The following is a 26,648-nucleotide window of genomic DNA, read 5'->3' on the forward strand; positions in this document are numbered from 1 at the left end:
AAATCGGGGGGATCGTCGGCAAGCGTAACAACGCCCGAAACACCAAACCATGTCCCACCAACATCTCCGAACCGCCAACACATCTCATAGATGCCTTCTTCCTTGTCCACACGTCCAACAGAGCCTTCTGAGCATGCATGAGTACCTCTAGGGGCCAAAAGAGAAGGCCCTCGCCGGGATTTGAACCCAGGACCACTTCCATAGCTAGAGAACGGAGAACGAATCCGAATTGGATTAGAGACCAGAACTGGACCCTAAGAAAGTATGATAGCCACTACACCACGAGAGCCGATGCTTTTTGCATTTCCCTGCGTGATTGCGCGGTGGCAGCAAGTTGCCTGACAGTGTGTCTTGCTCAAAGGTCGGTTGGCTTCACTGGTGAAGTGTCGTTGTCGTTGAGACTCTCGACTCCTGACTCCTGAAGACAGGAGGTCCCGACGGGCGTCCCGAATTTGATCGCCGAACTGTTGGACTCGTTGGTCTTGGTGCCAAAGAGTCAGCGATGATGTGACCATGTGGCCCAGGTTTGAGATCAGACCGCCAAAACACGCGACGAGAGCATCTGCGTTGCTGAGTAGACGGTGTCTCTGAGCCGTCGCCACATCAGCAACCCATGTCCGTACGAGCTGTGGTTGGTGTCCTCTTGGCTTTTAGCAACTGGTAATGTGTGCCTGAGTTTAGCATTTTCGGCATCAAGCACTTCATGGTTTCCGATCCACCGACATGGCTTTTCGCGGATTTCTGTTAGCTGCCCCAGTGTCCTCTCCCTCGTCTGCCAGGCCGGCGCAGTCGTTGTCCACCCGGGGCCGCGAAGAACGGACTGTGCAGCGGGCCCCTCGGCACTGTTTATTCGTGAGATTTTTGGATGCCGGTCGGGCGCGCTCGGCAGTTTAGACGATCCGGCTGGCGCCGCTGCGCAGTGGCGCCGCCTTCTGAAACTGCGACTGAGACAGAGGACACGAATTTCTGATGACCGCGCGCGGGAGGTGGGGTGTCGAGACCAAGCCCTTCGTCATCATTGGGGAGCACATGGCCGCGCCGCAGGCCGCAGTCGTATAATGACTCTCTCGACTCCAGACTACCCCACGGAGGCACGCACACTGTGCGGGAGAGTAGGCCCACTTTTGCGCAGCAAGGCTGCATACGAACACTGGCGGTCCCTCGACAAGATCAAGAGGTCGCTTTGTCTTTCTCTGTTACCTCACATACGTCTAATATAACCACCGTCGGGGGTCCTGTCTCGTTCGTCTCGTCGGCTTCACCCTCTTTCAACTATGTCTCTCTGCGGCACGACCATGTTGCGACTCGCCCTCGTGGCCGCCTTGGCCGTACCGAGCGCACGGGCGGCAGCCTACGTCAACTCTTCCACCGACTATGAGAGCGGCGCGCTTGGACAAGGACCGTACCAGACTTTCAAGTCGTCCAGCTCCCAGCCGTGAGTAGCCAGCGCTGGGCGATCGTCCTAGCGGGCATTGGCGATCGTCCTAGCGGGCATTTGAGCGAGACAGACAGAGGGGGAGAGTGGACGACACAGTTCAGCCTTCCGTTTCGCAGATGTCATCTTTGCTGTGGCCTGTGGCCTGTGGCTTACAGGAACAGCGCTATGTGGAACTTCAACGTCTTCCCCTCCGAGACGCCGCAGGAAGGATCCATCTTCATTGCCCCGCGCGGCACCGACGCTGTCGCTCCTGGCCCGTACATCTACGACGCGTACGGCGACTTGATCTGGGACGGCAGCGCGTACGGCGAGTCCATGTCCTTTGCCACGTACACGTACCAGAACAACACGGTCATTGCGCTGTGGCAAGGCTCGTTCAACTCGGCTGGCTATGGCAGCGGACACGGTCTCCTCCTCGACGACACGTACAGTGTCATTGCCAACATGTGAGTGGAAGACAGAAGGGTGTCTGTCCTGCGCCGATCTTGGACTTTTGCTTGGCAGGTGGCCCCGGCCCTGAATCACCAATGGTGAAATGCGGATCGCAGCCGTCACTGACACTGTCTGCGCAGCTCGACAACTGTGGCCAACTCGACGATGGACTTCCACGAGGTACGGGAAGGGACGGAGGGGCACCATGGTCGCACGGCCACTAACTTGAACAGTTTGCGCTCACCGACAACAACACGGCCTTGTTCACTGTCTACGTGCTTGAGCAAATGAACTTGACCACCTGGAGTGGCCCCGGTGACGGATACATCCTTGTTGGCTACATGCAGGAGGTGGACATTGCTACTGGTGAGTGCTTTTGTCGGGTACCAGGCGTGGTGGCCAGTATCTGGGGCAACACCAGGGTCGAACATTGCTAACAAGTATGAAGGCGAGGCTCTGTTTACTTGGCGTTCCCTCGACCATGTCAACCCCTCCGAATGTTATGCCGGCGTGGGCTCGACCGGTGTGAGCGCCACCTCGCCGTGGGACTACTTCGTAAGTCTACAAGCGGGAATGCCAATGACTAACGACGACAGCACATCAATGCGATCGAGAAGGACGACTCGGGCAACTACCTCATCTCGTCGCGCCACTGCAAGGCCCTGTACTACCTGGACGGCACGGACGGCTCCATCATCTGGCGTCTGGGCGGCAGCAACTCGTCGTTCACCATGGGTGCCAACACGACCTTTGAGTGGCAGCACGACGCACGGTTCCGCGATGGCAACACGACCATTTCGCTCTTTGACAACGCCGCCACGTCTTGGGAACAGAACGCCACCGAGTCGCGCGGCATGGTCCTGACCATGGACTATACGAGCATGACTGTCGAGCTGGCCGAGCAGACCTTGCCGTACAACGCGTCTCTCTCGGAGAGCCAGGGAAGCATGGAGCTCCAGCCAAACAGCAACTGGCTCATGGGCTGGGGCCAGGAGCCATACCTCTCCGAGTACAGCCACGACGGCACCATGCTGTGGTCGGCCCAGTTTGGCGTTGGCAACGTGCAAGGCTACCGCGCGAGCAGGGGTAACTGGACTGCATACCCGACCACGACGCCGGCGATGAACGTGACCAAGGACGACACGGCCGCCACATACGACATCTACGTGTCGTGGAACGGTGCCACGGAGATTTCCTCGTGGGAGCTGCTGGGGTCCGACAGCGACGCGGCAAAGGGCACCTCACTCGCCAACGTGACCAAGACGGGCTTTGAGACCAGCTTCACCCTCCAGCAGTCGGATGTGAGCGCGACCTACTTCCAGGCCCGCGCCCTCACCGCCAGCGGCGAGACGCTGGGCTGGACCCACTTCTTCGCCTCGAACGGCACCGACGCGGCGCCCGCCACGTCTGACGAGACCGCAGCCGTCGAGGTTACGGCCACTGCCACGTTTACCTCTGCGTCCGCCACGTCGTCTGCGACTACTGGCAATACCTCGTCGGCCGCCCAAGCACGTGTTGGTGTTCCCCGCTCTGGTGCGGCCGCGGTCCTTGGCCTGGCGCTCACTGTGTTCATCCTCTAAGCGTGCCTGATAATATCATTCATACCATACCATCATAGTTTTACCATCACATCACCTACTGCGGGATAGTATGTGGCGCGCAGCACTGGGCTGCACATTTACGGCCAATTTATATACTTTTTTATGTGTGGGTTTCGTAACGATCCGCCACCTCGCAACGTTCTCCCGACTTCTGTTTTGCTGGGCCCTTTTTTTTGACATCTTTTCACGCTATGGCCATCCTCTTTACGCGTCGAGTTCCATTTGTTCCTCGTCAACGTCCTCCGACTCCCCCGTCGCGGTCCCTCTGCCCGCTTCGTGGCTGAGCAGGATCGCAGCGTGGAGCGCGAGGTCGTTGTCATCGGCGAACTCGGCCTTGGCGGCCGCGGCAGCGAGCGCCGAGTCGGGTCCACCAAAGAGGAAGCCCTCGGTAGGTGCCGTCTCGTATGCGTCAGTCTCGGCGAAGACTGCGGGTGAGGGTCCTGGGGCGGCCGTGCTGGCCGGGACGTCGTCGAGGTCACGCGGGTCTTGGGCGTTCCAGGCATCGTTTTCCGGATGCGACGAAGAGTTGTCAGGTGCCGCGGGTGGTGGAACGGTGTCGACGGGCTGGCTGTCTACGGCGGGCAAAGAGGCAGAGGCCGACACCGTTGGGGCAGTAGGTGCACCCATGCCCGAGTTGGCAGGAGCTTGTGGCCGCGAATTGAACAGTATGGCTTCCTCAGCCTTGGCGTACCAGTGAGGCAGGCCCTTTGATCCACCGACCTTGCCCTTGTCGTTCGAGTCCTTCGCCCCGGTGGATTCGGCTGTATTTCCAGAGGTACCGCAGGTAGTTGCAGACGTGTCATGCGTCTCCACCCGCCTGTGGGCCGCGGTAGGCTGTCCAAACCACCGTATCGTGTCCTTTAGGTCTTGCTCCCTGCGCCTCCTGGTCATGGATCTCGTTCGTGCGAGATAGGCTGTTGCGGGTTCGCGGTAGTCACATGGCCAGTGATTGTCTTTGAGTGCGGCGAACTTGTCCTCGTCCATCCGTTCATGGCTCGATGGCAGGGAAGTGTCGGCGGGTGGACTGGGGCCAAGGGGGAATACAGAGGCACCAGCAGGTGACAGCGTCGGGGGAGCGCTGAGGGGGAACGATACGGGCGGGCGACCAGGAGGAAGATTGCCGCCATCACTTGAAGCTGTGGCGTCGGTGCCGAGGAGTGGGTCATCGCGGCAGGGTGGTTCAGTCGAGCAACATGTGAGAAGCGGGGGAGTGACGGGGATCCAGAAGCCGGAGGGCTTGGGAGAACGGTTAACGTTGTCGCCCTGGCCACCTTGGTCAGTCGTAGAGGGAGGTTCAGGCTGGAACCTCATGGCTGTAGTGTTCTTCTTGGCTTCGCCCAAGTCCACTGCAAGGTCCGCCAGTTGGGTATGGACAGTGTTGTCCTTCATCCAAGTCATGACGGTGTCGATCTTGGTCTCGAGAGAGTCGACGGCGCTACTGACACGCAGCACTTGAGCCTGGGCAGCTTGGAAACTGGCCCAGTCGGAAGACACCGTCTTTGTGAGTAGCTCGAGCCGCTCGCCGAGTTGGGCGACTTGGGCCAGTTGGCCGACACGCATAGCACCCAGTGTGGTGCTCTCCAAACGCTCGACGATCGCGTCGAGTCTCGCGTTGACAGTCTCAGTGTGGGCATACCCCACCACCTGCAGCGCATGGTCCGTGAGTGCCGCCTCGGAGCCCTTGTCGAGCCTGTCAGCTATCGCGTCCAGTTTGGCGGCGAGGGCATCGGCACGGGCGTCTGACGCGGCCCGCTGAGCCTCAGAGGCCGCGAGAGACGCGATAAGAGGCTGGAGCGACTGCACAAGATCGCGACACCCGTCGCATTGTGAGTGGGCCGAGGTAGTCGACGAGGTGGGTGCGGCTGGGGACGTGGGAGTCGCTGCCTGGGATGGTGCCCTGGCTGCCTCGGTGTGCACGGGCACCAATGTCTGTCCCAGGGCCACCTCTACACTGCCAGTACCGAGGTCGGTCCATTCGAAATCACTGTCAATGGACTCCATTGACGGCGACCCAACCGTGAGGGGTGGCGAGTCCTGTCGTGGAGAGCGGTACTGGTGCCCAGGTGAAGCTGAAGTTGAGCGGGTACGTGTGTATGGGCTTGGGCGGGTATGGGGACTGCGATTCCGATCGGGGCTATGGGCATCGCTACTGGCACTGTCGCGGTCGCCGCTGCTGTTGGCGTTGGTGTGACCGTGCATGCTAGCAAGTGGGCTGTGCAGTGGTGTCTTGAAGAGTTGGGGGAGCCATGGGCCACGAGTGCCCTGCTATATGGCATGAATGGCAAAAGATCCACGGGTGGCAAATAACACAGAAAGTTGAATGACGTCGTGTGTCAAACGCGTCACTGCGCCACTGCAGTGGCGATTCCGGAGCCGAATAGAGGTGTGAGCTGTGCAAATGGTATCTGCAGCAGCCCCCACAGATAGTCTGTGGACACGTGCACAACGCAAGACGCATACTGAAGCATATCAGCATATCGATCTCAGGCTGCGTATCGTGCTCAGACTTGATGGCTTTTGGACCCGATATGGGTCGTCGTAGAAGCGTCGGGGCAAACAAATGTACTGGCTTGTTCGGCTGCTTGTTCGGATCCGGAAAGCATTGATCGTTCAGAACAACAACACCGGTACAAGTCAAGTCCTGTCTACTTACAGACTATTGATGGTGCTTTGCCTGGTAACGGACCAGGATAAGGACACGCCGACACGCGGTATGCCGAAGCGTCAGGCCAGACCGAAGACCAGAGATCCAGAAATTCAGAGTCGTCTTGCTCTGCTTGTTTGGTGAGGAAGACTCCTGTGGCAAACCCACCACTCCGTCCACCCTGGCAGGGAACGCAGACATGGAGAGGGCAATGGGACGACGAGAGGCTCGTTCTCTATATGCACCACATGCCTGCACTGTTGCTGTTGCTGTTGCTGTCACTGTGGGGGTTCCCTGTTCCCGTCAATGGGGGCCTTGTTGACACGACTCGTACTGAGAGCGGGAGAGGCACGTTCAACCCGGAAACGCAAGGGGGGACAAGGGAAGAATTGAGCCGCCACCACAACATCCACAGAATTGCACTTTGTACATCTCAATGCTCTGACGAGAGCAAGGCTCGCCTGTCGGTTGGCCTTGTTCTGGCAGCCAGACCGTTCTCTGCGTCGTCGAGGTACCATTCTGCATTCAGCCCATGGTTTGCACTGTTGCCAGGCTGTGGGGCGACGGCGTGTCGTTGGACACGGACCGGTCGCTCAGTGGATCAGTGGGGAACAGAGGGCGGCTCGTCGTCGTCTGGGTTGCTCGACCCCTGGCACCATGATACATACCAACGGGCACACCAGGGGGGGAGGGAGAGACATTGATCGCGACAACAGAACAAAGAGAGTGACGACCATGTCCCCCCCACGTACTTATCCATTATCCCATTCTCTTCATCCATTCTTCTTCTAGACCACGGTCCACGGCAACGTACACCCCCTCCGCGGCCAGCTATGCTCGCCCTCCTCCTCCTCCTCGCTGGGTCGAGTGCGGCGTTGGCATCCCCCGCTTCTCAACACTTGCCACCGACGTCCTCTGAGACTGGGGACGACGCGCCCAGCAGTGCCGACTCTAGTGACGGCGCCAGCGGCCACCAATCGATGATGAACGGCCTTGGCGCGTTCACCTGCGCGCTCAGCATCACGGCCATCCTCGTCCTCGCCGCCGGGTACATGTACGTCCAGTGGCGCCGCCAGCGCAGGTTACCGTGGTACCACCCCCTCTCGCGCGCCGCCGCGGCTGCGGCCGCCAACAACCACAACGCGCGCACCCAGCATCGCAGCTCCAAGTCGGGGAGCTGGCACGGCGGCGCCAGTCGAGCCAGCACCGATCTCGCCGGCGGCAAGTACCAGACCATCGACTTTGACGCGCTCGCGTTCCGCCAGCCCAAGAATGCGACGATGGCATCAGTAGCCAACGGCGCCGGCGCCGTCGCGCGTTCAGGACCAGGACCAGCGGGACCGGTGGCGTCGTTTGTCGCCCGCGCAATGCCTGGTCAGGACGAGCGGTTGCTGGGATACAGCCTGGGGCCTGCGTGGTCCGAGGATGACGGCGAGGACGAGGACGACGAGGACGACAAGGACGAGAATAACACCGGCCACGGTGCCGGCCGCAGCCGCAGCCGCGACACGGCGCAGCACGCTGCCGAGAAGGGCACACACGCCTAGAGCACAAGGACACTGGACTGCAGGACGGACACTACCAGAGCATATATCTATATCGTCGCCCAACGGGCGACTTCACTGTAATGACCAGCAAGTAGCACATGGACATCATGGATATGCAAGAGGCAGGTTTGTTTGTAGCTGTTGGGAATCTACATGAGCCGTGTGAGGGGCTCGAAGGGGTGCGATCGGTCGGAAGGGTGCGTGCGACATTGCGTAACAAGTGAGACGTGTAGGGGTCGCACGGTGCGACTCTGGGGATCCCTTGGCTCCGAGCTCGGCTGGCCAGAGGCCAGAGGTTGACACCTGTGGCCGTGGTAAGCCCTGACCATGCATGCACTACTGTTATCTCTAGACGGTGGCCGCGAGCAACGCAAACGCAGACTACTGACTACTGACTTCTCGGGCGTGCGGCACCACTGTTCAACGACCCCAAGTGCCACTGCCACGGTCCGCCTTTGAATCATATTACATGTGCAGTATAAGCTTATAAGCGGCCTACTGGCCTACTGGCTCGCCGCGTCCGCGAACATGTCCACAATCGCCGCCGAAGGCGGTAAGCTGCCCTCCTGCCCCGGTTCGGGCTCGAGGTCCCACGACACATCGCTGCACGACAGGTCGCTGCGGTCATCTACGCGATCCATGTCAATGTCGACGTCGCCGTCTGCGTCTGCGTCTGCGTCTGCGTCCGGTTCCGCCGGTCCCTCGTCTGCTGCCACTCCGTCCGCGTCGTCCGCGTCGTCCGCGTCGTCCACGCGCCTGCGCTTCGCCCCAGCCCCAGCGGAAGAAGTAGAGGCAGAGGCAGTGGCGCGCGCGAGCCGCAGCTCCATGGCATCCCGCTCGTCCTTGACGCCGCGCAGGTCCCAGAACAGCTTGTAGTTCTTCTCATACGCCTTGGCGAGCAGCTTGTCCCGCTGCGCGAGCTTGTCCTGGAGGACGACCGTGAGCTGTTGCAGGCTCGCCACCGAGCCGGTGAGGGTATGCATCTGGGCGTCCTGGGTCCGGATATGCGCTGCAGCGAGGTAGTTTGCGTTGTGGGCCGTCTGCAGCTGCGTGGCCTGCGCGGTGAGCAGGGTGTTGTACTCGGTGACGAGGGTGTGGAGGTATGCGTCGGGCTGGGGCGCGGCGGGAGCGGCGGCGGGGGTGACGGGGGCTGCAGCGGCCGCGGCAAGGTGAAGGTCCAGGGGAGGGGGAGTCGCGTCGTTGGCGACCGACACAGCGTCCTCCTCGATGACCATGGGGTCATTGTCCAGATTGAAGGACGTGAGGTCGACGCCCTGCGCCACGAGGTTCCGCAGCACCTCCTCGAGCTCGCCGTCGACGGTAAAGCTCGTCGGGACGGGGACCGCGACTCGGGCTCGGGGGTGGGCGGCGGCGGGAGGAGCATGTGCGCTGGGGTGTTCCACTGGCCGTCGGGCCCCGCGCCGCCCTTGACGGGCCCAGTGTTGGGGACGTAGAGCGCGCTCGGGTTGATACATCCGACAGCGACGTGGTACGGGTCCACGCCCCCGCCATCAGCTGCAGCAAGGTTGAAGTCGTCGTAGGTTGAAGTCGTCGTACTCGATGTCATAGGCGAGCAGAGCGGTGTTGCTGAACACGCTCGGGGACGGGATGGATTCGACGTTGGCGGTGCCGTTCTCGATGAGAGCGAGGACGCGGCTGTTGGTGGCCTTGGCGGAGGCCTTGGCAGCTGCCAAGGCCTGCGCGAGGCTGCTGGAACTTGTGGAAGGGAGGTTCGAGGTGGTCATGGTTGGGAGGTTGAGGTGTTCTTGGACTTGAGTCAAGTGGTGAATGTCACTCTGCAAAGGTTAGCTTCCCAGGCAACAACAACAAAAAGGGTGAGAAACGCACCGTTGGGCTGGGAAGAGCAGACACAAGGTGCAAACGAGGTGAATGCGAAAGGGTTGTGGGGAGTGTGTTTCTTCGCAGCCTCTTGAGCCAACATTTTATGCCTGGTGGGAAGTAAACAAGTCGCGATCAGTGCTTGGGCGATTGGGCAGTGACAGCGTCCCGCCATCAGTGAGTCGGTGTCCCGCTCTTAGCAGCCGACGAGATTGATGCGCGCGGCCAACATTCCTGAACGGGGGACCTGGCCGTATGGCTGATGGATGGCACGCGCCGATGGCACGCGCCTTCGCGTCCTCGTCAGTACGATCAAGCCAGTGGGCAAACACCCATATGGCCCCTTGAGTATCAGTGACTCTCGCCTCCACGCCAAAGCACATCATACATGCTCATGCTGCTGCTGCTCGCCTGCTCTGCACATTGTCAGAAAAACGCCGCTACTCGTCGTCGCCAATCTCCTCCACGGTCGCCGCCTGTCGGCTGCGAAGCTGGGGAGCCGGGGCGGTAGCGGTGCTCGCGCCCGCCGACTCGGGGGCGGCAGGGCCGGCCGAGGGGTTGGGAGCGGGGGTAGTGGAGGCAGCGGGAGCGGCAGGAGGGGCAGTGATGGCAGGACCAGCAGCGCCGTCAGCAGCCGCGGCGGCGGCGGCCTTGTCCTTCTTGCTGCTGCGCTTCTCGCCAACCTTGCGGAGCTTCTTTTTCTTGGGCTCATCCCAGGCCCAGCCGGGGATGAACGAGTCCACCTGTGTGGGTCAGCAATGTTCGAGACACTTTTACCCACAAAGCCAACATCCTCGAAGAGGTTGGGGAAGATCCAGATAGCCTTGGGCATGGCGATCTTGGTGAGACACCAGAGAATGAGACGGATGATGGCGAGGACGATGAACGCGCCCACAAGACCCAGCGCGCCGACCGAGAGGTACCACACGCCGATGCGGAGCTTCTCGGGCCAGAGGGGGAACATGACACCGGCGAGCATGACGATGACCATGGCAATACCACCCACAATAGTCCAGAGGGGCGAGCCGTCGTAGAACCAGGCGTAGTGGACCGCGGGGTCGAACTGCTGCTGGGGCGCGAGGTTGAGGAGCTTGGGCATGCCGCTCTTGGCAGGCGGGTCCATCACGGGGCGGTCGACGCGAAGGAAGAAGGCTCTGAGGAGGAGAGGTGGGTCAGCAAAGAAGCGGGAAGCAACAGACAGGTCCTTGGCAGCACACACCGAGGGAGGATCTGGGCGATGAGGGCAGCGGCCTCGGCCTCATCCTTGACGGCGGGAACCTTCTTGAGCTTCTGGTACTGGGGACCCATGAGGACGCGCACAGCAGTCTTGCCTGTGGCCAGTTAGCACCAGCCGAACGTGCTTGCAGCCAGCCCACTCACCCTTGAAGTAGTCGACACGCTTGCCGTTCAGCACGCCGCGACGGACCTTTGGTCCGTGCTTGCCGCGCAGGAACTCGGCGACAGCCTTGAGGTCCGCGGGCGCCTGCCATTAGTTCTCTGTCCATGGTACTCGGTGGTGAATCCGCTTCAGTCCGCGGTGCAGCGTTATCGTCGTGGTCGAAGACGAAAGGCGCTGCACTGATCATTGCAACCTCCACTACTCACCGACTTCCTGTGTCGTGTCAGCTACGTACTTCGCGTCGGCCAGCTGCCATCTACTCACTGGGCATCCAACACAGAGGTTGCGTCGGTCGGGGGGGCCATAATGAGTGTGGGGCAGTTGGAGAGTGTTGTGGAATGAAAAGAGCGCGTCGAGGAGTCGAACATCGACGGACTGGGCCGTCGACGCGGCGACGAGGCGACTAAGCCTAGGCGACGCGGGGGAGACACGTGGCGGAGGCACACAAAAGTGGAGGAACGGCCATTGGTGGCGAAGGACTGGAGACGACGGCGACGGATGCATGCATAGTGAGCGAGACCACTTTGACAGACCATTAGGCCTTGTCAGAGACTAGAGGGGCATGTGGGTGATGGTGCAGGTCGAGCCCATCGCAGGCGAGGAAGGAGAAGACAGAGAGGGAAGGCAATAAAATGCTGGACCAAACTGCCACCATGTTGCATCTATCTATTTCTTTCTTCGCCACCTAACGTTTTGTTCTATCATAAATCAGACAACCATCTAGCACTGTACCCCACCCCCAATATCGTATCATACCTTACTCTCCTCGTGGACAACCCCACGCAAAGCCTTCTCCGCCGCGCGGAGCGACGGCCAGCGCCAATCGGCCGACCACGCCGTCGAGCCGTTCTTCTGCAAGGCCAGGACCTCCTCTTGGCCGCGCTGGACAAACGAGCCGTCGCCCACCAGCGCAGGAGCCACGGCTGCTTCTAGAGCCGTGTGCCACTCCAGTGCGGTCTTGGTCTCGTCTGGGGACAACACACTGAGTCTCAGGTGCTGGACGGGCAGGTCCGCCCCGTGCGGGACGCGGCCGTCGTAGCCCAGCGCCTTGGGGGCCATCTCGATCGTGTACCGCACGACCGGGAGGTACGGGGCGAGGTCGGCGGCGAGGAGGCGGACGGGGAGGTGGACCTGTCCGTCGGCGAGCACGCGGCCCAGGCGCGCCTGGCACTCGGCGGGGGTCGCGCCGGCGTGGAGCGGCGGGTACGACTCGAGCAAGGCGCGCGCGAGCGGGAGGGGGTAGTACCGCGCCACATTGGGGAGGAGGGTGTCGGGCGCGGTCACGTCGTGGACGGCCGTGTAGAAGTGGTCTTCGTCACGCACGTCGCCTACAATGACGCATTTCACGCCGGCAGCAGCGAGGTCACGGCCCAGGCCGCCCGAACGCTGGTACGCCATCTGGTTTGCGCGCACCCACCCGTCCCCGTCCTCGCCGACGACGCCGCGGAACGTGCCCAGCGTCCCCATGCGCTCGACGGCACGCACAAGTGCCGACGTGGGGTACTTGGCAGTGTCGCGCAGGTCGGCCAGCACAGTCGGTGAGCTGGGGTCGGCACCGAGCTCGCGCGCAAAGGCTGCAAACTGGTCGGCGCGGTCGGACCGCGTGAGCGGGTCGCTGAGGATCGCGTTGGACTGGAGCATGACGCTCGCAAAGGGCGAGCGTTCGCCGAATTTCGCACCGTACGCGACGCGGTGCATGAGCTGGTGCGCGAGGTGTGCGCCGCCACTCAGGCCAGACAGGTGGATTTGGGCCGGGTCGCCTGTTTTTCAATTAGCACCGGTTGGGTCACTCGCAAAATGCGTTTTTAAAAACGTACCTCCAAACGATGCAATGTTGTCCCGGATCCATTGCAGACCGAGCCAGCAGTCCTTGAAGCCAAAGTTTCCCGAGACGAAAGGTGCCTCGCTCCCAAGGAAACCAAGGACCGAAAGGCTGTATAAAAAATGTCAGCCTTCACACCGCGCACCACAACGTTCGCCGCCACAAAAACAGCCACGTACCGGTGCCCGAGCAACACGCGGACTTCGCCATAGTGCTCCGCAGCAAAGAACTGCTGGTTGTAATGCTGCCCGCTCGTGCTGCCAAACTGCAGGAACCCGCCGTGCAGAAACACACGCACGGGACGCAGGTCCCGCTCGAGGCTGAGGCTGTCGTCTAGACGCACGTCGCTGGGGACGTAGATGTCGGCGAAGAAGGGGTTCTCGGTGGGCTGGCCCAACCCCAGGCGGTCGCGGACTGGAACTGTGCCGGGTGTCAGCCTGATTACGAATACGGGGTTTCCCAAGCGAGGGTGGCATGCAACAGCATGCCATCCCCCGACGGCCCGGGAGTAGGAGGAGGGGGGTGGGGGGTTTGTTGCCGAGGTGGTGGCGCTGGGGTCCGTTTCGTGGCCGTGGCCGTGGCTGTTGGACCTCTCGAGCCACCACTCCATGGAGTGGCGGTCGAGCGTCATAAGTAGCCGGTGTGTGGCCTGTAACGCGGAATACGAATACGCCACACGCCGCAGTGCACACCTCGGCACCCGGGGGCGTTGGCCTGTGGCACGAGGAAGAAGAAAAGCAACATCTACAAGACGGTATCACGCAAGACAAGCGGCAAACGGCATGTAGAACCCCGTGTTTGTGTTGCAACACCCCAGTGGCCTATGGTGCGATTCTTACTCACTCTGCAGGGTATACGCGCGGTTTGGCTGTGCGCAGTACAGCCCATCGACGACGTATTCCTTGTCGGCGGGGTACTTGTAGTCGCGAGGAAGCGGTTGCGGGTCCTCCCAGCGCGCGACGTCGCGGCCGTACGGTACATCTGCCGAGTCAGCCAAAGCCACCCACACTGGACTGCTTGACCACCGACCGACTCCAGCGCCGCGGTGTGGGAGTAACAAGCAGGACATGGCAAGCTAAAGCTCCCCGCCGCGGGATGATGTTCGGGTACTCACTGAGGAAGACTTGACAGCCGTTGTCGACGCAGCCTCCAGTGACGCCACCGTACTGCGTCTCGGCGAACACGCGTGTCGTGGAGCGTGCGAGCTGGTCGCCTGTCATGTCACTGGGGCCGATATCTGTCATGGGCGGCGCGGTGGACGACGGCATGGTTGAGGGTGGACGGTGGGCGTGACGTGAGGTGGTGGCCAGTTGCAAGAAGAAAAAAAAAAGGGAGGCAGACGAGCGACCCAAAAGCGGGGGGTGTGGGAAGAAGACAGAGAGATGAGAATACAAGAACCCAGATGGCGAGTGTGGAAGCGAGGTGTGGCGGTGGGCAGAGCAGAGTGAAGAACCGAGAGCAGCCCTTACAACATGGCCAGGCTTGTACAGGGGTGTTGCCGGGGATGTGCCGGACGCGGCGGAGGAGAGAGGCCGAGAGGGGGAGAGTCGACGCTCCCACATGCACGACAGACACTCGGCGAATCGGCGACCCATTGGCCCCATTTTACCCACCACGGGGAATTGGCCGACCAGGGGCGCGGGCGAGCCCAGGGTGTGGTTTCTTTTCTGGGCCGTTCGGTGGATCGGTGGGATCGGTGGCCCGGTGTGTGGGTGGGCGGCGTGGGCCGCGCGGGCCGCTCCGCCAGTTGCCGTGGAAATTACGTAAGAAACAAAACTCGGCGTTAAATCGGCCACCCAACATTGGCTCGCATGATCTAATTTTCGTATGTCATTTAATTTTAATTAATTCCACGGACCAGGGAGTATCACGTGACATTATACGGGCCCTCCACTCAACCACGTTGGGGGAAATAGCCGACAGCGCCGACACCGTCCCCATGTACAGTGTGTCTTGTATTTCCACGCCCCACGCCCAGTCTGGTCCCTGTTCTAGTTCTGGGCGTTCGGCGCGTTCCGGATAGATGTGTGGGCCTGGGTCTCTCCGTCAGCGATCAGACGCATCCCTGGATGGGGACCGGGTCAACTGCTCAAACCTAACTGATACATCCAGCCTTTGTTCATAACACCTCAGCTCCAGCAGCACACGACATGGTCGCGACCTAGACTCTAGGCCATGTCATCGCCGTCGCTGACATACCCGCCTGTGCGCGGTGCCGGCGCCGCCACCCCGTCGTCGCCAGACATTGAGCTCGACATCGAGACCGTTTCCAGTCACAAGCCATCACCGTCCGAGCCCGACGATTCCCACCACCCGTCCTCGTCGTCAACGGGCAGCAAGGCCAGGGAGGAAAAGCACACGCATGGGATTTTCGGACACGGCCACGCGCGCCGTGAGGATGCCGCAGACGTAGCGGTCCGCGCCATCGCTGATGGGGACGCGGACCCGCTGGTCCTCCATATCTCTGACGAGGATAACAGACATGTGCTGAGGAAGATTGATAAGGTGGGTCCGCTTCCCTTTTCCGTGGCCGAGCTGACAATTCTCTCCAGGTCCTCTTACCGCTCACGATGTGCGCATACTTGCTGCAATACATCGACCGCTCAGCGATGAGGTGAGATTTCCGTCGGCCGCCGCTTCCTTTGTTCTGTTCGTGTGACCCCTGGCTAAATGGCCCAGTTACGCCGCCGTGTTCACGTTTCGCAAAGACCTCAAGCTCACCGCCGAAGACTACGCCTGGCTGGGCAGTGTCTACTTTATCGGCTACCTCGTCTTCGAGTTTCCAGGAATGTAAGTCTTTTCGTTTGATGCGAAACACGGCCCGCTGGTGGAGGTGGAGTGAGGACCGTGGTGGTCAGGAATTGGTTCAGGAAAGACCCAAACCTCGTTTATACGCGTCGGCAACCCCGTGCGATTTGGCGCGCAGTTACTTTGAGGAGTGCTTTTGCTGGATCAAAACTCGGCGCCGATGAGGGATGGCTCGGACCTCGGCGCCCGGCGCTGGCTTGCTGCACCAGGTTTGCGCATCGGCGTCCTGGGGACCTTCTCGGCAAGAGGATGGTGGTCGGTCGGGTACCTGCGTGCAGGGAAGGTGGATGGTTCTTCAGGAGAGACCGATTCGGCAACCTAGGCGTCTACTGACAGCGCGCACAGGTGGCTCCTTCAACGGCTGCCAATCTCCAAGACGATGGGCACGATGATCCTCGGCTGGGGAATACTTGTCATGTGCATGGCCGCTCCGAAGAACTTTGCCGGCATGGCGGCACTGCGCACCCTCCTCGGCGTGACTGAAGCTCTGATCACACCGGGGTTCGTCCTCCTCGTGTCGCGCTTTTACAAGCGGGAAGAGCAGCCGCTGCGCGTGGGGCTGTGGTACAGCTGTAACGGCGCTGGATCGTTTGTCGGCGCGCTGCTGAGCTACGGCATGGGCCACGTGCACGTCAACGGCATGCGTCCGTGGGCTTGGATCTTCATCCTCAATGGCATGATCACGACCGTGTTTGCGGTCGTGTTTCTGTGCCTCTGCCCCGAGAGTCCCGAGACGTACACGCGGTTTTCGGAGACGGAGAAGAAGATTGCACTGGAGCGGGTAAGGGGGAACAAGAGCTCGCTCCACAACAAGATCTGGAAGTGGTCCCAGTTCCGCGAGGCTGTCTGCCCGTGGATCGACCCACAGGGGTGGGCGTACTTTATCATCGTGCTGTGCATCTGCATTCCCAATGGCGGTGTGGCCAACTTTGTGAGTTGCTTGGGATCTGTCTGTAACACGGGCTAACGTTGCAGCTCCATCTCATTGTAAGCTGTGTCCTTGCGCCACGTCAGCTAACATTCAGCTCCAATCTTACGGCTACACCGCGTTCCAAACCATCCTCATTGGCCTCCCTGGCGCGACGCTCCAGTTCCTCTTCCCCCTCAGCGCCTCGTACATTTCGCGCAGGTGGCCAGACATGCGGTGCTACTGCATGATGGTATATGTGAGTGGCCTTCACTCCGAGGTTTCTGCTTCTTCGGCCCCATTAACCTGTGCTCCAGATGCTCCCTGCCCTCGTCGGCAGTGTCATTCAGTACTCGACACGCAAAAGTGGCGCACTCTGTAAGTCACCTTTGGTCCCTTTCCTCCGCTACAGCTGACGCTCCAGTGTTCGGATACTACATCCTCACATCGTACGTCGCCACTCTGGGCCTGTGCATCGCCGCGCCCGGCGCCAACGTCACGGGCTACACCAAGCGCGTCACCGTCGGCGGGATGGTGTTCATCGCGTACGCGACGGGCAACATTGCCGGCCCGCACCTGTTCAACGCCAACGAGACGCCGGCCTACCGGACTGGCATGCTCACCTGTGTCATCTGCTTTGCGGCCATCATCCCCATGTGCGGCGCGCTGCGGCTGTGGTACATGCGCGAGAACCGGCGGAGGGATAAGGTGCTCGAGGAGCGGGGCCAGGCGTATGATCCCGCAGAGGGCGATTTCGGGGACCGCACGGACATGGAGAACCTCCAGTTCAGGTATGCGCTCTGAGCGCGAGTGTGCGGAGCGAGCGCGAGCGCGCATGTACTGTGCCATGGCTCGGAGGAAGGCCCCGTGGCGGCCGACATGACGAGAGAGGAAAACACGCGAGCAAGGGACCCCGGAGAGTTGTATCTTGGGTATAGATACCCGTCAACAGTGTTCCAGTAACTGTTCAGATAAACACACGCGTAATGCAATTTCAATTCAATTCAAACCATGCCATGCCCAGCGCTCACGTCAACCCGGCGCTCTTGCCGCAACGGGCCCAACCACACGCTCGTCGCCCGCACCACCGTCTGATCGCCCTTTGCAGTGTCCAGCCCGCCCGAATCCCGCCGGCGAACGATTTGGATTCCGAGCCCCCCCCCCCCCCCCCCCCCTCACGCACGCTCCTGACAATCCCCGCCCCCAAACACCAACACCGAGCCCAAAACCGAGCCCACCGAGGGCCAACACCGACCATGGCCGCGGCGACCGGACGAGCTGCTGGCTGCTGTTTTGTGCTGGGAGCGCGGAATCCAAGACATGCACAAAGACATCAAGAGGCCAGTAGCGAGCGCGAGAGCGGGGAAGCGGGGGCAACCCCGACCGCGCGCGAGGCCGCCACGCAAGCCCAGAAGCCCAGAAGCCAGAGCCCAGACGTTTACACAATACGTACGTGAGCGTGAGAGTCCGACCCGGAAACCGTTAAACCGGATCGGGTCATACACCGGCTACCTACTGTGTTTTTCACGCGCAGTTCACCAGGTCACCGGATCGTCAGGTCCCCCCCCCCCCCCCCCCCCCCTCACCCCCACCCCCAGCGCCCATGCGCGCCCATGCGCGCCCACTTCTCGCACTTTTCGCCCATTGATTCAGTTGCCGGCCCCGACCCCACGGCCGAAAAGTGTGGGCCTTTGGCCTTTGGCTTTTAGCCTTTAGCCTCTTTGGCCGTTGGCTGTTGGCCGTTGGGGCGTTGGGCTGCTTGGCGCGTTGTTCGAGACTAGCTTTGTGGGAACGGCTCCAGTGAAAAGACACGGCGCATGGAAGCAAACCCAATTGCGAGGCCGTGGGAGCCACGGGCCACGGCGGGGGAGAGCGGGGAGAGGGGGGGGAGCAAGCGAGAGCAGAGCAGAGCGCGGGCTGCTTTGGGGTTTTTGGAAATAATCGATTAGCGTTGGTCGTGGACGGCGTTGCTGTGGGAGTGAGCGCCTGGCGTGGATCTGTGATCTGTGATCTCGCATGTGGCTGCCTTTTTTTTTTTTGTATTTTCGCGTCGTCGCGATTTGTATTTTCCCCCTTTCTGTGGTTGACATTCCGCTCGCGATCGATCGCGAGCACGGCGAGCGGCGCGGGTGAAGGAGTGTCTGTCAGAGGCATTGGCTGAGGTCATGGGTCCCTGGGGCCATGGGGGCCATGGGCATGCGCGGAATGAAACGGCATATGGGCATGTTGTCTCGGTGCTGCATGGCATGCTGGCGCGGCCAGCTCGGTGTGGCGCCGTGTTCGTTCGTTTCGGCGCAAGGTGCAGTGCAGTAACCGCCGAGTCGCGAGTGGATGGATGCCTCGGGATTCGGCTGCCGCGGAACCTGGGCCCTCGGGCTGGAGGTGTGGCAGAGTGCGCGTCCGTTGCTGTAAGAGTGTTCGAATGAGAGTGGCAGTAGCCAGTCTGCCAGTCTGTTGTAGAGGGATTGTAGACGGACGCCGGATGGGCGGATCATCGCATGCACTGGTGATGGAAGGATGAAGCACGAAGATGAAGCACGAAGCACAGGACGCAGCAAACGCAGCCGAGAATGCAGAGGAGCCAAAAGATAACATAAAAATTGGGAAACGAGATATTCTTCAGATAGCAGAGACTTTCCTTCTTCTCCTTGCACTTCTACAGCTGCACAAAGCCGTCTGTCGTCTCGGTCCCTAGAGCTTGGCCCTAGGGGGAACGTTCTTGACCTGGCCCATGACAATGTCGGCGGCCTTGGTGGCCAGCCCGATACTGGACTGGTATCCGGTACCGCCGGGACCGTACGCGTGGACGACGGCCACCTGGCGGTGGCCCTGGGACGAGCGTGATGTCGGGGCGAGCGCGACGCTCTTCTCGCCGGCACCCACGAGCTCGCGGTGCTCGAGCTCGAGCCTGACGCCGCCGTCGCGCGACGGCCGCAGGCCGACGTTGTGCGCGACCACCTCAATGTCCTTCCAGCTGGTGCCGTTCGGGCCCGCGAGGCGCGGGTCGAGCGCATAGCACGCGCGCAGGATGCGCTCAGCCTCGGCCATGGACGGCTGCGTGATCCAGTTGTCGCGGTTGTACGTGCCGCCACACACGACGTGGCCGTCGGGCCCTGGCCGGGGGATGATGTACGCGATGGCATCGTCGTTGGCGGCGGTGCGCGCACTCTTGACGGTGTCGCCCGTGGACATGGTGCATGTGTTTACGAGCGGCGCGCGGACGAGCACAGTCTGGCCCTGCGCCGGGTACATGTTGTCGTCCTCGACGCCGATAAGCGTCTTGTTGCCCAGCGCAAGGGCGTTGACGACCAGGTCGACGCGGCCCACCTCGGGCAGGTCGTATGCTTCGTCGAGGGATGCGAGGCGGCGGCGGATGATGGGCACGCCGCGCGAACGCAGGCCGCTGGCCAGGTGCGCGAGGTAGTCGGGTGCGTGGAGGATGTACGACTCAAACTTGACGCCGTGCGGGAAGCCGCCGGGGAGCGGCTTGGACGGGGTGCCCTTGAGCAGCTCGGCCTGGGTGTGTGAGCAATGCTGTAGTCTTGTGGCAGAACAAGTGATGCACGGTGGAAGGGAAGGCGCTTCGTACCCCTCCTGCCATTGATACGACCCGCAGCGGTCCCTATAACCATCTCGTCCAAACGGACAGGCGGTGGGGCACTCACGTTGAACACTAGGTCCGCGTACCAAGGCAGTCCCAAGTCCTTTGTCCAGACGTCGTAGAAGGGAATCTTCTTGCACATGTTCGGGTACTCTTCCGCCAGGCGTCCGAGTGCCTTGAACGTGATGGCATCCCACTCGGCAGCCGGGGTGTTGCCGTCGGTTTCAAACGAGCACCAGTTGCAGCCCTGCAGATGGTCAATATGTTGGGCAGAGACCAAGGGGAAGGGATGTCGGAGAAGGCGCCCGCTGACGACACACTGTGCCCCGGCGCCGGCTATGCTCGACAGATAGCGCTATGCGCCAGAAGTTGTGCGCCGAATGGCTTGACGCACGAACCCAACCCCGCCCACGCCAGCGACGCCGGTGGCCGCCACTGCGTCCGACCTGCCTCACAGCACCCGGTAGATGGTGGCAAGTACCCGACTACCCGATGGTGTGGATTGTGCTCGTGGAACGAGGATGAGGTCATGACGCTGTCACGGGAGAGCTCTCCGCACCACGCTGCTCTTGTGCATGACTCACGGCCCAAGGAGAAGCAAACCCGGTGCTAGTGAGGTCCTCTGGGAGGTCGCGCGCGACGACGGCGACCTTGAGGCCGCGGTTGGTGAGCTCGGTCGCGATGGAGAGGCCGTAGACTGTCCCGGCGTTAGTGCCGGTTTAGACTGGGGGGATGGATCCTGGGCACCCGTGGGCGCGGTGTGCGGGGGGGTCCTGTGGCCGCGGCGATGCGAGGCCGCGCGATAACTCGTGGGCAGGTCCGACCGACACGCGAGGGACGGAGCACAGGGAAGGGAGGAAATAGAGGGGGTAGAGCAGCTTGGCAGAAAAAAAGGTCAAAAATTCACTCACCGCCAGCGCCGAGGACCACTGCGTCGTACATGGTTTGCAGGCTGTTCGCTGTGGACGGGAGTTGTAGAGGTGATGTGTGTGTATGGGAATGGGGAGAAGCAGGTGATCTGTGGGCAGGACAGATAACTATACATAGGGAAGAGGTAGGACAGGTGGTCTTGCTATCGGCGGAGTCGCCGTTGAACACGGGAGATACCCCGACAATGCACCCAGGGGAGGGGAGGGGGGGTGTCATGGAGCAAGATGCCCACCCCTGTGCCAGGCGGTGTAGGCCGAGAGCCCGACGCCGGTAACCAACGGAATCCGAGATCAGACATGGGTCGCCGACGTGGCCCCCCCTCCCCCTCCTGCCCACGACACCCACATATACAAATCTTCAAGAGGCATCGTCAGCGGGCGGCCATGAGACACGATGCCTGTATGCAGCAGTGTGGGTACTGTGACCCATTGGATGCATTAGGCAATGAAGAGTACTGTTTTTTCGCTCGCTCTTTTTTTTTTTCCTTTTCCCAAATGCCCCTTGTAATTAGCCGGCGCACCCGCAGAGACTGTATACACTGTATATGGAATAAGTGGGGGTGCGAAATAACGAAAAATGACCACCCACCCGACCCGGCCCATATTTGCTGTGAGGGGCCGATCTGCTGACCGCCCCTTGCACCGTACGCCGCGTGTATTTCCCCCCTTCCTTGCCTCCTCGGTCTCTCTCTCTCACATCCCTCTCCTCCATCCTCCATCCCCCCCATCCCTCTCACCATCATCCATCCGTCACACACCATTACCCACCACCACCTAAGCACGGTTGACTCCACCCATCCCCCCTCAGCGCATCCTTCAATCCACTCCGCGCCCACCCAATACACAGCCCCCCCTTCCTCCTCCGCCCGGCTTTCGCCCGTCACCGCCGCGCATCCACGCTCTTATAATGGACCTGCACCACGCCCCGCCAGGCTCCGGCCCCGTCTCGCCAGATTCAAAGAACAGCTCGCCGGCAAACGAATCCAAGCCCAAACTCCGCGTCGTCGAGCGTGGCTCTCAAGCGTGCAACGAGTGCAGGAGGCACAAGGCAAGTATCCTTGCCTGGACTGACAGGCCCCCCCCCCCCCCCCCCCATCATTACCGACGGGGGGTCTCGTCACGCCAAGCCGAAACAAAGGAGTGTAGAACAAAAGTGTTGACTTTTTACCCACAGATTCGTTGCCATCCCGCCGCTGATGACCCCGAACACATCAAACCATGTGCGCGCTGCGTTCGCATGTCCCTCGAGTGCGTCTTCAAGAAACACAACCGTGGCCGTAAGCGTAAAAACCCGTAAGTTTTGTTATCCTAGGATGTGTTGATTGCCCGCCTTCGGGAGGCGCAAAGTACGACCTGGTCGGCGGGCTGCCAATGCCGCGCCACGCCAAAGCCCGAGGTCCGACTTTTTGTCCCACCCACGCATCCATTGTATGCATCGCAACTGACACTGTCCGTCAGTCCCCCACAGGACGGTCACCCCGAGATGCCCCTCGCCCCAGCAAAGCACCAGCATCACGAAAGCTCGTCGCGCAACCTTGCGCCCCCAACCACGGGCTACTGGAACCGCGCATCGCCAGACACCAACCTCTTTGCCGGCGTCTCACGGTACCCGTTCATGGCTCTTGACTCGCCCAACCGCGACCATCCAGGACACCACCACAGCGGTGTCCGCGATGAGGGACCCCCTCCGCCGCACCCGTCGATCCCTACATCCATGTCCCTTCGCAGCATGGTCAACTCGGAGCCGTGGGACGGCGACGAGGACGAGATCTACACGGAATCCGAGGCGGATGGACTCCCTACGGAACTCGAGCTCGAGCGTGAACGCGAACAGCGCGAACGCGATCGTGAGCACCTCCTTCGCGAGCGCAACCACAGCCGTGAGCGACCACCAAGCTCGCACGGTGCCGTCCTGCCTCCACCCCCTGCCGCCAACGGACACGGCCACGCTGGTGACCCCGTCTCACTTGGCTATGTTACCCTCGATGACGCTCGCATCCTGTTTGACCTGTTCGTCAACAACTTCAACACGGCCATGGCTGTGATCGACCCCGTTGTCCACACCCACGGTGCGTTACAGAGCAGAGCGTAAACGACGCGCGGGAAATTTTGTGGCGCGCGCTGACACGTTGCAGATTTCGTACGCCACCACTCGCCGTTCCTCTACACTGTGATCTGTAAGTACCGGTACACGAGAGGAGAGAAGGAGAGACTGCATCCTCTCCCCCGTGCCTCGTGTCGGGGGTTGTGGCTTGCGGCCCAAAAAAACGCGTTGCTGCTATACAGTTTTCAGTCACAGCTGCTGACCTTTCTTTAGTGTGCATCGGATCGCGGTACATGGGCGTGCTAGGCCACGAGCCGATGCCGCTGGCCAACAACTCGGCCCACCAGCAGATTGTCATCTTGGCTCGTGACCACCTGATGTGGGCATTTGCCGAGGCGGTGACCACAATCGATGTCGTTCAGGCCGTTGTTGCCCTGTCCCTTTGGAAGGAGCCCGATGACGATAAGGCGGCCTATTACTTCAACCGGGTAAGTGGAGAAGCCGGGGACGTCCATGACATACATCTGACCCTTTTCCAGGCCATTGTGCTCGCCAAGGAGCTCGACCTCGGTCGCATACCCTCACACCACGAGGTACGCAGCATGGGCAGCGCACAGCGCCGCGACCTCCGTTTCCGTCAACGGCTCTGGTGAGTACTCTTGTGTCGACAAAGCATAATGGTCAAGGCACTCATACATTCCCCAGGCTGTCGCTCTTCTCCACAAACTCAATCTTCCACATGCAGTTCCGCCAGCCCATGTTCATCTCGCACACTGACCCGCTCGTGTCGACATGCACGTTGTGGCTCAAGCAGGGCGATCACGATTCGTCGCGTGACCGTCTCATGGACACGTTTGTGGCCTTCAGTGCCGACCTCCGTCGCCGGTTCCTCCACTACCGCGACATCCTTACCGACGGCGCGCAGCCGACTGCGCTGACGCTGTCGGTCCTCACCAAAACGCTCAACCGCGAGTGGGAGGCGACCTCGGAGCAGTGGATCCAGGAGATTCTCGACGCCGGTGGCACCCCGGCCTACGTCCACAAGCCTCGCGTGTGGTACTCGTCACTCGGGCTCAACCTCAACCTGATGATCCTGAACCAGACGCTGCGGATCCCGCCCGAGGAACGCATCCCTCCGGCGCTGCCAACACACGGTCACGGCAGCGCCATCCAGCTGCGCTCGATCCCGGCCTTCCACCACTGTCTCAACGCCGCCTCGTCTGTCCTCCTCCGCATCAACGACCTCAGCAAGTCGCAGCTCACCTATGCGTCCGACACCATGCTCCACTTTGCGCTGTACGCCGCCACGTTCCTGTGGACGCTGTGCCGCACGCCCGAGCTGTACGACTTTGAGTCGGGCGAGGTCGAGTACACGTCCGACCTGATCATGAAGGTGTCTGAAAACCTCGAGTCGGCAAGCGCGTACCCGCACTCGTCGCCGGCCCTGCACGCGCGCTACCTCCGCCGCCTGTGTCGCGCCCACCGCCGCACACACAGCGGCGGCTACTCGAGCTCGGACGTCGCCCACTCGGACCGCGGCGACGGAGTCTCCGTCGCCCCGCACGGCGTCGGCGTCCCGCCCGGATCCCAGGCGTTCGACTACCCCCCACAGATGCCCAATGGCGAACTGGACTTTATCGTCGGCGACTTTCCCTGGGCTGGCGTCGACCTGCCATGGCAGCCTGTCGAGCCGGCGCTGTATGCGTCGGCCCCCGGCGGCGGTGTCGGCCCGGGCGGCGTTGGCGGCGTCGGCGGCGGTAGTGGCGGAGTTGGTGGAGTTGGTGGAGTTGGTGGCGTGGGAGGCGTGGGCGGTGTCGGCGGAGTGGGTCCCGGACTCGCGCCAGTCGACCGGCCGCTGCCATCGTCCACAGTCCCGACGTCCGGGGAGCGCGGCGGGCCCCTCGTCGGCTCGCTGCCCCAGGGCCCCGGGTCGGGATACAGCAATGGGCCGGGCATGTACCCGCCCCCGCAGATCGTCTAGGCGCGGCGCGGCGCGGCGTCGAGTCCCAGTCGCGTCTGGGCGGTGATGTGTGGGCGGTGATGTGTATACAGTAGCATTTTAGCTTAATGGTCATCGTGGGAGGGAGGCAGGTGGAGGCGCAGGCGCGCAGGCGTGCGCGGGGGGTGGAGGCGTGGGCATGGGCATGCGTATATAGAGATGTTGTTTGTATGCTAGCAATGTGCTGGCACGAGATGGGCTGCAGTGTGTGGAATGGGAATGGGGGGGAGTGGAGGGCAGTAGGCGTAGGCGGCGACAGGCGATGGACGAGGGCGATGGCGAGGGGAGGCAAGGGGAGGGACGGCAGGGAGGCAAGGCGCAGCCGGAGAGTGAACGTCGGTGGATGCGGGTCGTAAGTTACTGAACGAGCGTGAGAGTGAGAGTGAGAGTGAGAGTGAGAGTGAGAGTGAGAGTGAGAGTGAGAGTGAGAGTGAGGAGATGAGAGTAAAAGAACAACAAGAACCGAGACCTCTTCCTCCATCTCTCTTCTTTCTCTCTCTCTTCTCCTCTCTTCTCCTCTCTTCCCACACAGAACGGCAAGACGGCGCGTGGCCGCCGTAAATGCACCACGCGTGGTCCCGTGGAGTCCCCCCCCCCCAGCCCAACCCCAGCCTCACCGGCGATGAAAATGCAAAATGCACCTGAACCCCGTCCCGGCGCCGGCGTCGGGTAGACCAGAAGCCAGAAGAGAGAGAGAGAAAGCAGAGCAACGATAGGGGCATGGGCGGCCGGGACTGCGACCTGCGACCTGAGAGACTGGACCCCCACTCGCTGCCACGGAGACCCCAGAGACCGCGCTGCACCACACGCAGTGCTGCAGGTCGCAAGACATGGGTTGGGTACTGGGTGTTTAGTGTTTGTCGGCGCCGTGGCGTGCAGGGCATAGACTGTGCGGTGCGGTCGAGGTCTCGAGGCACCCATCTGGCCACCTGGACTGCACGAGTAAGCGCTCCCTCCCTCCCCATGGCAACCATCGATATCAGGCGGGCTGGCGCGCACGGTACAGTACAGCTAGTACAGGGCACTTTGGTACTGTGCGCTGGCGCACAGTGCTCGCGTGTCGTTTAAACGGGAGACGAGGAGACGAAGAGGCGGTCAGGATAAACCTCGCTGTTTTTATATCAGGTCTTTTGGCCAGGTTGCAGGGGGATGGGGGGGGCTACCAGTCCCGCGTCCTGCTCTCTCTCTCTCGCGTCAGAAGCAACCCACAACAAGACACGAGTGCTGCCGCTGCCCGACCGGGCACCGGGCAACGAAGATGGGGGACCTGTCGCGGGCAACATCTGGGTGCGAGCGAATGGCGCGCGCGTGCTGTTGGCTCGACGTGCCGCGCCGGAACAATGTGGATGGATGATGGACGCCGAGCGTGTTTTATCCCCCCGTGGCTGGCCTCTCCCTCCTCGCAGCGATATGAACTATCATATCGGCCGCAGGCCGCTGGCAGAGGGCGTGAGGGCCCAGCGGATGAATGCTACGTGGACGCCGTATGATAGCCATAATACGTAACAGGTCCAGCGAGCGCAAGAGCTGAGAAGTCTACTGGGCCGGACTTTTCTGGATTATAAGTCCGGAGCCCGGACAAGAGATAAGACGCTGAGCGATGGAAGCGTTGCCGAGTGCGTTGTGCTGGTTGCCCGG

The 26,648-nt window shown here is 61.5% G+C and overlaps 9 protein-coding genes and 1 non-coding gene across 10 annotated transcripts; 4 read left to right on the plus strand and 6 right to left on the minus strand.

Moving 5' to 3' along the window:
• Window positions 1–165: 165 nt before the first annotated feature.
• Window positions 166–289, minus strand: EHS24_001614. Its single transcript has one exon. It is a non-coding gene; the product is annotated as a tRNA-Pro (tRNA).
• A 1,006-nt stretch (window positions 290–1,295) lies between these two features.
• EHS24_001615 (uncharacterized protein) lies at window positions 1,296–3,450 on the plus strand (the record flags this gene model as incomplete). The annotated part of the gene is made up of 6 exons (XM_028617400.1): window positions 1,296–1,435; window positions 1,600–1,884; window positions 2,011–2,050; window positions 2,104–2,236; window positions 2,319–2,425; window positions 2,467–3,450. 6 exons carry the CDS (start codon window positions 1,296–1,298, stop codon window positions 3,448–3,450), a joined length of 1,689 nt encoding a protein of 562 aa, XP_028473863.1.
• A 225-nt stretch (window positions 3,451–3,675) lies between these two features.
• EHS24_001616 (uncharacterized protein) lies at window positions 3,676–5,670 on the minus strand (the record flags this gene model as incomplete). Its single annotated transcript, XM_028617401.1, has 1 exon — window positions 3,676–5,670. The coding sequence occupies one exon, from the start codon at window positions 5,668–5,670 to the stop codon at window positions 3,676–3,678; it is 1,995 nt and encodes a 664-aa protein (XP_028473864.1).
• Window positions 5,671–6,948: 1,278 nt separating this feature from the next.
• EHS24_001617 (uncharacterized protein) lies at window positions 6,949–7,662 on the plus strand (the record flags this gene model as incomplete). Its single annotated transcript, XM_028617402.1, has 1 exon — window positions 6,949–7,662. The coding sequence occupies one exon, from the start codon at window positions 6,949–6,951 to the stop codon at window positions 7,660–7,662; it is 714 nt and encodes a 237-aa protein (XP_028473865.1).
• A 503-nt stretch (window positions 7,663–8,165) lies between these two features.
• On the minus strand, window positions 8,166–9,407 carry EHS24_001618 (uncharacterized protein; the record flags this gene model as incomplete). Its single annotated transcript, XM_028617403.1, has 2 exons — window positions 8,166–9,051; window positions 9,220–9,407. The coding sequence occupies 2 exons, from the start codon at window positions 9,405–9,407 to the stop codon at window positions 8,166–8,168; spliced, it is 1,074 nt and encodes a 357-aa protein (XP_028473866.1).
• A 534-nt stretch (window positions 9,408–9,941) lies between these two features.
• Window positions 9,942–11,205, minus strand: SEC62 (Translocation protein S62; the record flags this gene model as incomplete). Its single annotated transcript, XM_028617404.1, has 6 exons — window positions 9,942–10,244; window positions 10,283–10,655; window positions 10,721–10,832; window positions 10,882–10,984; window positions 11,107–11,113; window positions 11,165–11,205. The coding sequence occupies 6 exons, from the start codon at window positions 11,203–11,205 to the stop codon at window positions 9,942–9,944; spliced, it is 939 nt and encodes a 312-aa protein (XP_028473867.1).
• Window positions 11,206–11,650: 445 nt separating this feature from the next.
• On the minus strand, window positions 11,651–13,990 carry EHS24_001620 (uncharacterized protein; the record flags this gene model as incomplete). The annotated part of the gene is made up of 5 exons (XM_028617405.1): window positions 11,651–12,660; window positions 12,718–12,833; window positions 12,902–13,142; window positions 13,566–13,703; window positions 13,837–13,990. 5 exons carry the CDS (start codon window positions 13,988–13,990, stop codon window positions 11,651–11,653), a joined length of 1,659 nt encoding a protein of 552 aa, XP_028473868.1.
• A 907-nt stretch (window positions 13,991–14,897) lies between these two features.
• Window positions 14,898–17,241, plus strand: EHS24_001621 (uncharacterized protein; the record flags this gene model as incomplete). Its single annotated transcript, XM_028617406.1, has 8 exons — window positions 14,898–15,227; window positions 15,275–15,336; window positions 15,402–15,512; window positions 15,876–16,461; window positions 16,506–16,517; window positions 16,556–16,696; window positions 16,755–16,815; window positions 16,862–17,241. 8 exons carry the CDS (start codon window positions 14,898–14,900, stop codon window positions 17,239–17,241), a joined length of 1,683 nt encoding a protein of 560 aa, XP_028473869.1.
• A 1,887-nt stretch (window positions 17,242–19,128) lies between these two features.
• EHS24_001622 (uncharacterized protein) lies at window positions 19,129–20,980 on the minus strand (the record flags this gene model as incomplete). The annotated part of the gene is made up of 4 exons (XM_028617407.1): window positions 19,129–20,031; window positions 20,103–20,285; window positions 20,623–20,735; window positions 20,950–20,980. 4 exons carry the CDS (start codon window positions 20,978–20,980, stop codon window positions 19,129–19,131), a joined length of 1,230 nt encoding a protein of 409 aa, XP_028473870.1.
• A 1,470-nt stretch (window positions 20,981–22,450) lies between these two features.
• EHS24_001623 (uncharacterized protein) lies at window positions 22,451–24,992 on the plus strand (the record flags this gene model as incomplete). Its single annotated transcript, XM_028617408.1, has 5 exons — window positions 22,451–23,036; window positions 23,103–23,144; window positions 23,285–23,499; window positions 23,551–23,660; window positions 23,717–24,992. The coding sequence occupies 5 exons, from the start codon at window positions 22,451–22,453 to the stop codon at window positions 24,990–24,992; spliced, it is 2,229 nt and encodes a 742-aa protein (XP_028473871.1).
• Between the last annotated feature and the right edge of the window lie 1,656 nt (window positions 24,993–26,648).

The sequence above is a fragment of the Apiotrichum porosum genome, assembly GCF_003942205.1.
Source record: "Apiotrichum porosum strain DSM 27194 chromosome Unknown scaffold_11, whole genome shotgun sequence".
Taxonomy (NCBI): domain Eukaryota; kingdom Fungi; phylum Basidiomycota; class Tremellomycetes; order Trichosporonales; family Trichosporonaceae; genus Apiotrichum; species Apiotrichum porosum.